The sequence below is a fragment of the Eleginops maclovinus genome, chromosome 12 (assembly GCF_036324505.1).
Source record: "Eleginops maclovinus isolate JMC-PN-2008 ecotype Puerto Natales chromosome 12, JC_Emac_rtc_rv5, whole genome shotgun sequence".
Classification (NCBI taxonomy): domain Eukaryota; kingdom Metazoa; phylum Chordata; class Actinopteri; order Perciformes; family Eleginopidae; genus Eleginops; species Eleginops maclovinus.
Window position 1 is genome coordinate 26,740,997 of NC_086360.1, and position 12,114 is coordinate 26,753,110.

Sequence of the window (12,114 nt, forward strand, 5' to 3'; positions counted from 1 at the left end):
AAGGAATGGACCACCCATACTTGGAAAACACTTCATATGGTAGACTGATATTCCACTTCGATTGGGGATCTTGTTTCCCCCCGAGTTCATCTCCTTTCTCCCCACACTCCATGGAATATAAAGCATTTTTTAACATCCTGGCGCTGGGGTTTTTCCATCTTTTACAAGCTTCCTAAAATGTCCAATCCATTACAAGCATGTTTGTAATATCCATCTAGGCTGACGACTGTCCGCCTGCCAACGATTGTACATTATCCAAGTGTCGTGTTTGGCCACAATCGCCTACCATCTGGCTTCGTCAATGAGCGTTACAGCCTCATCTGCAAACAACATTGGCTCAGAACTGCTCAACACAGATGAGCTTAAAATGCACATAGAGGGGGAACTGGGAACTTCAAACAAATGCGGGGCAGGCGGGCAGGGGGGGAAGAAACCCACTCTCGCTGGCAGACTGACTGGAGCTTGGAATAAAGGATTTAAAAACAAGAAAACCTGCAAATGATCACAGGCGACACGCTTTACATTTCAGGCCTGACAGCAGTGATAAGACGCTGGTCATGTATTCTCACAAGTAAACAATGAAAATGCCTTCCACGCTGCAGCTGCAGGAGGAGGAGGAGGAGGATTAAGATTAGACAGAAGATGTGATGAGAGGCACTGCTCTCTAGAGTTGTCCCGTCTAAATTCTCCCCTTTATCCTCTTATAAAAAAAACAAACAAAAAAAGGAACCTTTTTAGCCAGCTTCCCTGTTGAGAAGAGAGTCACCCTGGGTTTTATAAGTTGGTCAGCTAACTGCAGGAGCTGGAGCTTATCTGACAAAAAGCTGTTCCCCTCGCCAGGGAGCCTCTGAATTTCCGACTCGCCTTTAAAAGGGGCCCTATTATGCTAATTTCCAGGTTCATATTTGTATTTTGTTCCTCTACTGTGACATGTCTCCATGCCTTAATGTTCAGAAATCTCTTTATTTTTCTCATACTGCCTGCACCTCTTTTCCCCCTCCGTCTGAAACCACATCCCGAACAATGTGTTGGAGCGCGAGCCAATAAAAGCGCAAGTGCTGTCACCATGTTCAGGAAGTAAACAAAGGAGTCCAATGGAGGTGTTTCAGGCAGTGTGCACAAAAACACAATAAACCCCAGGAAAATATTAAAAGGCCTCTTTAAGACCTTGGTTTATACTTAAGTAGGAACCAGAACACAGACACAGCTGAGACAAATAGTGCTCTACTTTGCTGTCAATTGGATTTGTTTGCCTATAATACTCATTTATTGAATTATCATGCTTAGCTTAGCATAAGACTCATCATTTTATCTGGATGACAGTGATCCTCTAACCTGATTTCCACATCTGTCTCCCTGCTTTGTGCTTGCAGCTGAGGTGTGAGTGTCACCTCTGGGTCAAAGCCTTTTTTTTTTGGCATTGCGTGCAACCCTGCTGCTGGTGTGTTGGCGGAGGCGAGGGGGAATCATGTGCATGGAGAGGCCGGGATGGCAGTGAGATGGCATTTTTTATCATTTAACCGGCAGTGAGGAGCCTCAGGGGAGCCAGGCCTCTGCTGTGTATGGGAGATGACTTTGAGGCGGCACAGTTTACTCCTAAAGTGATTCAGTATATTCACTTTTCCTTCATCCAATACGCTGAAGATTTATGGTTAAAGTGCAGCAGCCAAAAATGGCCGTTCGTGCCCCTGACAACTTATCCTCAAACCCCCCTCATGGCCTTTAGTGATTGTGTAATTGCTCCCTCTGCACCTCTAAAGCTGGATCCATATTCAGTCGATGAACACAGCAGCAACTCACAACGGGGCCTAATCACACAGCTTTCAATGTGACTCCCTTATTCTGTCACTATGGGTGATCACCACCCATGGGCTGGCAGATGACAGGCGCTGATAGGCCTGAGTGACAGGTGTCGAGCATCCTGACGGGGACAAGAGGGATAAAAACACTCACGATTAAAGCTCAACAGGCAGTGACCCGATACTCCAACAGGGGCTAAGTTAATATTTCATGCACGCTGGGCTCTCTGCACTCTTCTAATGGACATCCTAGTGCTCCACAGGGGCCACAGAGTGCACATAGGGATAGTATGACACATGAGCAAGGATTTTACAAGCCAGCTAATTGCCATGCATAGAAAATCAGGCTTCAAAAACAGGCAGGTGCAGTGTGACAATACTTCCTGAATCATGCACCACCAAACAAGTCGTTTTTCCAGGTGCTAGGCCATGGAGGGGGATTGTGGGTAATGTGGCTCTGACTGACTGCCACTGTACATAAATACTACATGACGGTGTAATCGTAATTTAAAACGCTATAAATATTGAAGAAGAATTAAAATCATTTATGAAACACCGCAGTGTAAAATGGACGTGTGTGTGTGGGAGTGTTTTGTCTCCTCTCACTCCTCTATGCTGAAAACGATGGGCAGCAGCGGTGCAGGCTGGGAATCCTGTAATTGCTTTTTCTTTCCCTGAAGCAGGTCTTACTGCTTTAAATCAAAAAAGGCAATCTCTGTCAGTAATGGCTCAATTAATAATTAAACACGTGTCTTATCTTCGCCGAGCTCCCCCTATTTATTTTCATCTCTCTGACAGGGGCGGCTGCACAAACAGCATTAGCACTATCAATAAAGGCAGCATTAATATCAGCCTTTTTTTCTCCCAAAAACAAATCACCCAGCTCATAAACTGTCCTGGGTCTGTGAACAGTAATAACTCAGAGATTAAAAAAGAAACAAGACATTATTCTTTGGTTTTATCCCAAGTATTTCTCTCCTAGCTAACCCCTGTGTTACCTGCTAGAAGCTAACACCTTTTTAAAGAGGCCTCCATTGGAAAATAGTGACAACACTTCTATTGGCTAGTGCTCCAACATATTGTTTGGACAGGCTAAACGGCTGACCAATCGCAACAGAGCCCGCCAGCTGAGCAGACTGGTTTCAGACGGAGGGTGAAAACAGGCAGTATGAGAAAAATAAATTGCTTTTTAAACATTAAAGCATGAAGACATGTCCCAGTCGCCTCATAATACAAATATTAACCTGAAAAAAAGAGAATGATAGGGCTCCTTTAATACTGAAACGAACACATGAGCTGCTGTTGAAGCTCCACGAGGTGAAGGTCGAGAGGTTTTTTTTATGCATCCAAAACCCTTATCTCTCTTTTGCACATACAGTAGTGACTCTCACCATGCCCATGTCCTAAAACACCACCCTGAGTGCTACGTCAACACAGAAACATCTGTCTTCCTGATACAGAAAGCATGTCCTGCGAGCTGCCTGTCAGAGAAATCAGAGTTGGTATGAAGGTGAGCCTCAGCAGGCTTGGATTCCTCAGCGGTGATGGCTGCTTTCAATTCCGGCGCCTTCTAATCTGGCTGTGGGAAGCCTTCGCGCGGCTCTCCTGTTTTTTCCAACAACACGTCTACCCTGCAGTCATCCAGCCAGCCATCCATCCAGCCAGCCATCCAGCCAGCCATCCAGCCAGCCATCCAGCCAGCCAGCCAGCCACACACTCCATCTTCCTCCACTCAATCCTGATTCAGTCGGCGGTGCAAAGCTGATTAGTCGGTCAGAGGGTCAACCTCCATTCATTATTTAATGGGTGAGAGGCTGCGAACAGTCGGGCCGGCTGCCGAGGTCGGTGATACATTACACAGACCTGGCCAGAGGAGAGCTGCCCGGCCGAATACAAACATGCTCTCTCATCTACTTCAGCGTGGCTGAGACGCCTCCCCCGCCCCTGACCTTGCCGCTCCCTCTCCAAATCACCGTCCTTCTCTGGCATTCAGAGTCCAGCAGGTGGGACAGCGTTTCATTTTCCTGTATGCTTTGCACTGCAGCTAAGGCTGGCCCAGGTAACAGGAGAGGAGGAGGAGGAGGAGGAAGAGGAGGAGGCCAGAGCTCTTTTATTGACATGCAGCAAACAGCAGTGGCGGAACAAAGGCCACTCAGCACCTATTGAGAGAGCAGGTCTGCAGACAGGGGGGTTGATTAGTGATTCGACACGGGGACCCTGGACTGTGTAGCACATAATGAGAGCTTAGGGAGCGAGCCATGAGCCGATGGGGGAAGGAGGTACGGCGGGGTGAGGATAAAAAAGGTGAGAGGCGGGGTTTCACCATAAGGAATTGATTTCCCACAATGGAAGATTGATATAGGAGCGAAAGGAGGAAAGAAAACAAGGGTACGGGCCGATCCTAAATCCTTAAGCTACAGCTCTGGTAATGTGTTTATATATAAACAGTTAGAGGATAAGCCCTAAATCCACTGCCGAGCTAAATGGTTTATGCATTTTTTTGTTTGTTTACTTCCGCGTCAATTAAGCAAATTGCTCCAACATCCCTGACGAGATCTAAAGTGAGAGGATTTTTTGTCCAAAAAACTTCCATCTCCCCTGTCTTCACCTTTCCTGTGGCCTCAGAGAGATGTTAACAGAGTCAGATGTGCATGATGGCCGCTGTGTGTGTGTGTGTGTGTGTGTGTGTGCTACTGCTTCTTCGTCTGCACGCTCTCTCCTTCCTTTGTTCCACTGGTCTAATCCAGTATGTGTGGGCCGGTAAGTTTAATGGAAACAATTTATTAAGTCCGGCTTAAAATGCCATCTGCAGCTAAGCCTCCCAAAGCCGCTAAGCTCCTGGTTTCGCCCCGGAGCTCGCTGTGTTCACGCTTACTGTAATGCTCTGTTTAAAATGAGCACAACGGGTCAAAATTAATCAGGATTACAAGGGCACAAATCCACTTCAGAAATGGGTTTTCGACCAATCTTTTTCCTCCTGCTATCCCAAGATGCCCCGGGTTTGTCTGGTGGACCGCACACTTCACGGGTTTACCGTCACGCCACGGCAGGTAGCACCTTAGCTAGGAAAAGCCAGGCTCAGGGAGAACAATATGCGTCCTACTCTTAAACCCACAGATACTGTACAACATTCAACATGCTCACTGCAGATTCCAGAGTGCCCTTCTAAGATATTTCCAGCCGCTGACAGGTCGGTGATAACTCCCCTCCAGTTCCATAGGCGCAGCATAGTGAACTGTTCTGAGAAGTGCTCTGTGGAGGTGCCCTGTGCATGCTCAGCAGCTACATTTAGCTCCTCATTCGCCTTCAAGCAAGCGACAACAGTAAACTCTGACCCCGCAATTCAATAAGAGAAGCCTTCAGCCTCTTACTTAAACATGCCATCCTCCAGGAAATCAATAATTTGCAGGAGGTTTTAAGACAGGAAATAAACAAAAAACGATAGCTGTTAGATAACGCTTGCCCTCTGCTGTACCTTCCTACCTCCAAACCACCAACTCACACAGACATTTAGCAGAACTGGAGCTAGCGTAACATCCAGAGAGTACTGCAGTGCTCTTACAGACAATATTAACGTGGATTATCTGCACTGTTTGCCTGTGATGTCGAGAAAAGTAACTAGGAGAGAAAGAAGGCAAGGGTGTCTGGGTTTTGCCCAAAACCGTGTTCTGTGTGCCTAATTACAGCGCTCTGCCTTCACTGATTACTATGTTGGTCTTTCCTCTCCTCTATTAACCCTGAACCGTTTCATTAGCATGACAGACTGCGGGCCTGTGTGCAATTTGGACTCAACGTCAACCGCTTGTACCCGTAACCGCTCCTGAAAATAAAGTTCAGGAAAAGGAGAACGCTGCTGAAAAACAAGGAACTCATTACCTAGAGAAATGTGCAAGCTTAACATCATCGCCGCATTATATATTTATGTGTGCCATAATGTGTGTGCGTGTGTGTGTGCATCTGTCGGAGAGTCTAGCAGCTCGACAGGCCTGCTGATCAGAGGAAAGCCTTTCATTGGTCCCACAGGACCGCGAGCGAGAACGGTAATGGGACACATACGCCGCATTCTAAACCAGAGGAAAACAGCCCGTGGGCTACTTTGTATTACACACACACACACACACACACACACGCAGGAAAAAACCCAGCCAAAAACAAACACTGTCCTAGAATCCATTACAGCTCCAAACAACAACATGGGAATGGGAGACGAGGGAGCGGGCTGGTGGCATCTTTACCAAATCACTTCATCACACCGCGGATTTCTCCCTCCCTTTATAACCCCTGATACTAATCTGGTGCCATTCTTCCACAAACAGGATCTGTGAGAAAATCAGGAGAAAGTCTGATTGGATTGTGAGGATGTAATTCTAGGGCCCTAATCCTCAGGACTCAGCGCACATTAGCATGATCCACAGAGTCGGCCAGCAGACAGGGAGAGAGGGTGTGTGCCCGGACTAGCCGTACTGTGTTTACATGCAGCCTCGTTCTGTACGGGCATGCAGGGGGAAACAACCTGCTGACAGCTGACAACAAGCAGTCGTCCAGTCGGATAGATGGAGTCGGACGCGCCCTGGTTGTTTTCTAAACCATGCAAAGTCATTGTGAACGCCGGTTCTGCGAGGCCGACGTCGGTCACAGCTCATCTGCGTCACACTCCATGCTTTTCTACTTCAAAGCAACCAAGCAACACTTTCACATGTTGTTGAGACGGAGTCTAGCTTTAAAAGTGTTTGTCTAATGAGTAAACAAACACAAGAAGACAGTATTTACCCCTGTCATACCATTCTATGTACAGTATAATCTTTATATGGTTCGTCTGTGAATGATTGATACCTTCAAGAGTTAGCATGAAAAAATATTCAACATTTTCAACAAATATCACCCAAATAAAATAGTCAAGAGAAAAAACGTGACATCCGAGTTGTCTAGTCCAGTTGAGGCAAGAATATATTTGTCCAGTCTGTCCTGCAGATGTCCCCCCCACCCATAACCCTCCTAACATGTTCATGGTTTACACTGTTCTGCCTTTTGCACCTCCTTCTCCCTCTGCTTGTGTTAATGGCCCTGCTCGCTGCTTCCTGCCCTGGGGGGACGGGGTCTGCATGCTGCTATCTGTCACTAGTAGCCGATCACGCCTCTCCTCCCTCCCTGCGTCCACAACTTGACACCTTTCCTCCTGCTGTGACCGGGCGAGCATCATTACATCTACTCAGTCTACAGGTGCAGACACGCTCTGCCCTGCATCGTCGACAGACACTGGAGATCATGCATGAACCTACAAAGGCCTTATAATCCACATATGTGCATACTGGTGTGTTGTCTGGGGGGGGCTGACAAAGCTATTTTTTTCCTCTGGCATCCATTATGGTCCAGGCCTGCTGTCGGAGAGCTTGTATTGCCTGAGGGAAGTTCCCATTTTGTGGGAGCATGTGGCAGGGAGGCTCTAAATCCCCTCTAATGAACCAATATGTAGGAGGGCTAAGCCTTTGGCGGGGGTCATCCAAGAAATTTCTCTCTGCGCTCTGGCAAAAAAATGCATGCATACGTAGTCTGCTGACATTTAAATCTGAATGGGAGCTGCAGGATTAGACGGGGGGGGGGGGGGGGAAACCCAGTTGAATGAGGTAAAGACTGAAGGGGGGAAATGGAGCTTACCTTTGGGTGTGGTGGGGGAAAAGAGCTTCTCCGATCCTACATCAGACACCTGGAAAAACAAGAAGGCAGACTTTTAGTGGATTTAAAAAATACTCGTTACTATCACTCATCAAAATCATTTCTGTCTGCCATTAGAAGGATGATTCGGGAACCAAATGTGGCCATAGAGGAAAAGGCCAGCTGCCACATCACACATTCAATCAAAACACTCCATCCAGCCAATAAGAAGAGTCCCCTCTGCACCCGACGGTCCCTGTCTGGCTTTCTCCTGCCGAGGTAACATTAGGTGGCACTGTTGTGCCACCTGAAAAAAACCCTCCAAAGAAACACTGTCAAAGACGAGGAAGTCAACGAGGTGGCTCTGCAGCATCCGAGCACAAAAGGACTCCTGCATGCACGCTCAGAAATCACATTTTGTTCTGCAATATCTTCTGAATGGAATAACACATCTCATGAATAGAGTGTGGTTCTACTCCGAAAGCAATATCCTTATTTCACAGATTCAATATCGAAAGACAATATCAGCTCATAGTGGGAGTAAACAGATAACCTGTCAACAACATGAGCAATCATTTGGTCGGAGCGGCTGTTACAGATGTGTGAGCGGAGGATCTGATGGACTTCAGTCGGATGGGAGAAAGACATCTCGCTGTGAGGTGATAGTGGAGACTCGTAGACTAAACACTGTGAGGTATTTTTCCTCTCTGCTTCATGAGAATATGAGTCTGGCAAGCACCATTTAAATCAAAACACTGCATACATTTTTACACGTGTTCCCAGACAGACGGGCTGTGTTTAAACACTGAGCGAAAAGCAGTAAATCCACCCTAAACCTTGCAAAAAATCTGTGTGCTTGGAAGGTAATATTAATAATGAAAATCCAGTAATATCAGCCCATATAGGGCTGCTGTTTAATGCCAAGATTCCTTGCTTTAGATCCTCTCATCCTTGTAAAAAAGCTCCAAGAGCCGAGCATATGTTCCACCCAAAGGGCCCCGAGTGTCCTTAACCGCCATGCTTGTGTTTTACGCGGCACAAAGGGAGCATATGTAAAGAATGAACAGTGAATCAGAGTGAGTGCGAGAGCGACAGAGACAAAAAGAGAAAAGCAAATCATTCTGTAAACACAGATGGCTGTCCTTGGCAATGCGTGTTAGTTCTTCTAAAGTGTTTTGAGGACGTCCTCTTCTTTCCAAGACCTCCCAATTCCTGCTCCACTACCACTGTGCTTTTTTTTCCTCTGCCGGATTCCTTCAACAATTCGCTTTATTCCCACAGCGGCCGAACAAAAACAAAAAGGTAGGAGACATAACTGAGGAGAGCAAGGCAGACGCAGACATGTTTGTTTACTAAAAACATAAGCCAGATTTTAAGACACTTAAAGGGCCCGTATTACGCTTTCTTGGTTTCCCGCTTTTGTGATTGTAGTGTGTTATATAGGGTTTTAGTGCATGCAAATGGTCTGCAAAGGCTAACATCCCTTCCAGATGGATTGTCTTTTCCCCCTGCCTGAAATACCTCCCTTTGTTTACGAAATAAAGACATCACTATGTAGCACTTGCACTTCTATTGATTGATTAAAGAAGCTTTCGGGGAGTGTTCCCTTTCCTGTAGAGTGTTATATAGGTTTGTAGTGCATGTAAATGGTCTGCAAAGGCTAAAATCCATGTGTTCCCGCCACACACTGCCTGCAACGCCTCCATTGGACTCCTTTGTTTACTTCTGGACCATAGTGACATCACCATAGAACACTCGCGCCCTCCAACACATTGTGTCACAACAGAGCCGGCCCAGCTAACCAATCAGAGCAGACTGGGCTCGGGTTTCAAGAGGTGAAAAATAAAGAGCTTTTTGAACATTAAAGCATGGAGACATGTCCCAGGAGAGGCACAAAATACAAATAAGAACCTGAAAATGCAAATAATAGGGCCCCTTTAACTAAATATTGGTGATATGTAACATTAACACCTCAGTGGATAAAGCTTCTGGAGATCTCTCAGAGCATTAACATTACATAAATGACAGTATTCATTGAAAGGCGGCTCAGCCAAAGTGTTTAATGTAGTTAAATAGCCCGATGCTAATGTCAGAGGAGGTCAATAACACCGCTTTAGCTGTGTCTTGATAAGTGGAACATTAAATGGAGGGTGAACACTTGACTGAATGGAGATGTTTCCTGTTGCAGAAGAGGCGAGTGACTTCAGAGGAAAGACAGAGTGTTGTGCATTGCCCTCTTTCAGTCTCCCAGAACCAGGGCGTCAGGCTGCAACACAGGCTCTTTGTTAGCTTTGGACGGCATTAAACGCTCCAGTACCGAGCCCCCCCCCCCCGGCCCTGCAGCAGCACAACCTCAGCCTTGAATCATGGCCCCGTAGGCCCTGGAAGAAAAAAATATGGGCTCAGAATGAAATGAAGCTTGTCAAATGGACACGGGAGCTGGCTCAGGGGGCTTGCTTAAGAGTGGCACGGGGTCACGAAGGCAAGAAAAAGACGGGGTAGGTCACGCTATAACTCACTACAACAGTTCAAACAATTGTTATGACCAGAGCGGTTATCCGGAGCGCGAGGCAGACATAATGTTCCTGAGAAAGAGAACAGAAAACGCTGTGCCAATACAACCTAGTTCTCCTTATTCTGGCTATTTGCAGTGTGCAGTGAGCTGTTTTATATTCCAAACATATTCCAAGAAACATCAGCAACCGATATTTAGGTTTTAATGCTGTGTTTTGCACCTGCCAAGTCTGCATGACTCAGTCCTATAATCCACAATTACAAGGCCGGCTTACAAAAGCACTTCTTAAAAAGGCATGTCAAAGCAGAGCCCTGACTTGGCTTGCTGTTGTTTTTCTGGAACTTTCCGGGTTGCGCTGGTCAAGTTGACATTTTTTCACGGGGCTGTGCTGCTGGCAGTCTGAGCCGTCTGTGGTTGCGGTGCGCAGAGGTCATGTATAACAAATTCTTCACACTCTCTTTGTTGAGGCAACCCTGGCTGCCATTAAAAACAGAGGAGGAAAGATGAGACAGAGGGAAAGTATATATGAAGAGAAAGAGAGGCAGACAAGGGGGAAAAAAGAGAGGAGCAGAGGCCAGGGTCTCCAAAAGAAACAAGGAAATTTAACCATTTAAAACTAAATAATGGGGGAAATTCAAGCCACATTGCCTGGGAGCCAAAAGCCCTTGGAGCGGGCCGCAGGAAGCCTGACCTTTAAGGGGTCCGTCTGCTATCTGAGCCTGGGGCTTCAGGGGCCCGGCCTCCTCTCTGGAGGGCCGTCAGCAGGCCTCAGCTTTCCTTCCCTATTCTATTCATTAGCCATGCTTTATGATTCAGCTTCCTCTGAGCCACACAAGAGCTCCCTGAGGAAAGAGACTGCTGGAGAGAGGCAGAGAAAAGGGAGTGAGACTGAGGGAGGGGGGGGAAGCAAGAAGGAGGTCATAGGGCCCAGCCGGGGCCCGGCTCTCAGCAGCTGTGAAATCCTTCCGTTTCCTCGGCAGGCGTAAAAGGAATGAGGGGGGAGAAAGAGAAAGAGGGAGGCCAGGGAGGGAGCCGGGCCAGTAAACCCCCCATTAGCGTGCGTACTCCCCAAAGAGCCACATGCACGACCATAATTCCTAGATTTAGGGAATGCCAAATTACAAATTACACTGCTGTTTGTTTTAAAAAGTCCCCAACTTCCCCGAACACCAATGACTTATTGGCTGCATAAATCTCCAGATAATAACCAGAGCCGCAGAGGGAGAGCAGGGAGGCAGAAGTGAGACATTTACTGCGAGGCGAAATGCATTTGCTGTCACAGCAAAGAGGGGGCAGAGGGGGGGGGGGGCTCTTTGCACATTCCCCATGTCCACATCACTTTTAGTTAACAACACAGCGAGCTAATTAATTTAGAAAATCTACGACACGCTTAATTGCACTTTTTTTTCTAAAGTGTTAAAACGCTTCCTCGGTTAATTTAAGAACAATGGGCCGACTGAGGGAGGCAGCGGGGGTGGGGGGTGTACAGAGTGGGGGGGCTGGTGTAATCAACTGGATGACCTTCAGGCATACATTTATGAAAAGGCATTGATCAGTTAAGGCTGTGATTTCACCGAGACAGGAAGGTCAGCAATTACCCAGATTCAATTAACCTCATTTAGTAAGGACTGCTGAGAGACCAATTTCTCTCACCACATCACCCCCCCCCCCCCCCCCATCTGACCCCTCCTGCTTTATATCAAACGATCCCCGGGCCGTCCATCTACCTTTGATCTCCCATTGCATGCCCCGCATTCCTCCGAGCTGAGCAAACGATTTCCAAACTCGTACAGCCAGGGGTTAGGAGAAGCCCGACTAAATAAAAGCAAATTCCTAATATTCTCCCAACCCCCACTCCCATCCCATCTCCCCCTCCCACCCCTATCTCAGTACAGCAGGTAGAGAGATCGTTTTCACACGGGCTGGCAGCGCTATCACAACAGCTGTGGCGTGAAAACAAAGAAACCTGTTAGAAGTCTTTGTTGTGGGCTCACGCCGGCAAAGACTATAATTACAATTTAGTTCTGAGCGATTTGGCACATGCTATGTTCTCGACAGACTGTTGTAGGACAAGTGGTAAAGCAGCTCAACACTCATACACACCACACACCCAACACCAGACTACAGGCTTTTCCTTTAAATCGCATT

General features: G+C 47.1%; 1 protein-coding gene across 13 annotated transcripts in view; it reads right to left on the reverse strand.

Moving 5' to 3' along the window:
- Window positions 1–12,114, reverse strand: part of fbrsl1 (fibrosin-like 1) — a 310,343-nt gene that overhangs the window by 29,080 nt on the left and 269,149 nt on the right. For all 13 annotated transcript variants that reach the window (XM_063897087.1, XM_063897085.1, XM_063897084.1 and 10 more), the window contains one exon: window positions 7,455–7,503. In XM_063897087.1, the coding sequence (XP_063753157.1) occupies window positions 7,455–7,503 (49 nt within the window). The remainder of the gene's footprint in view (window positions 1–7,454; window positions 7,504–12,114) is intronic.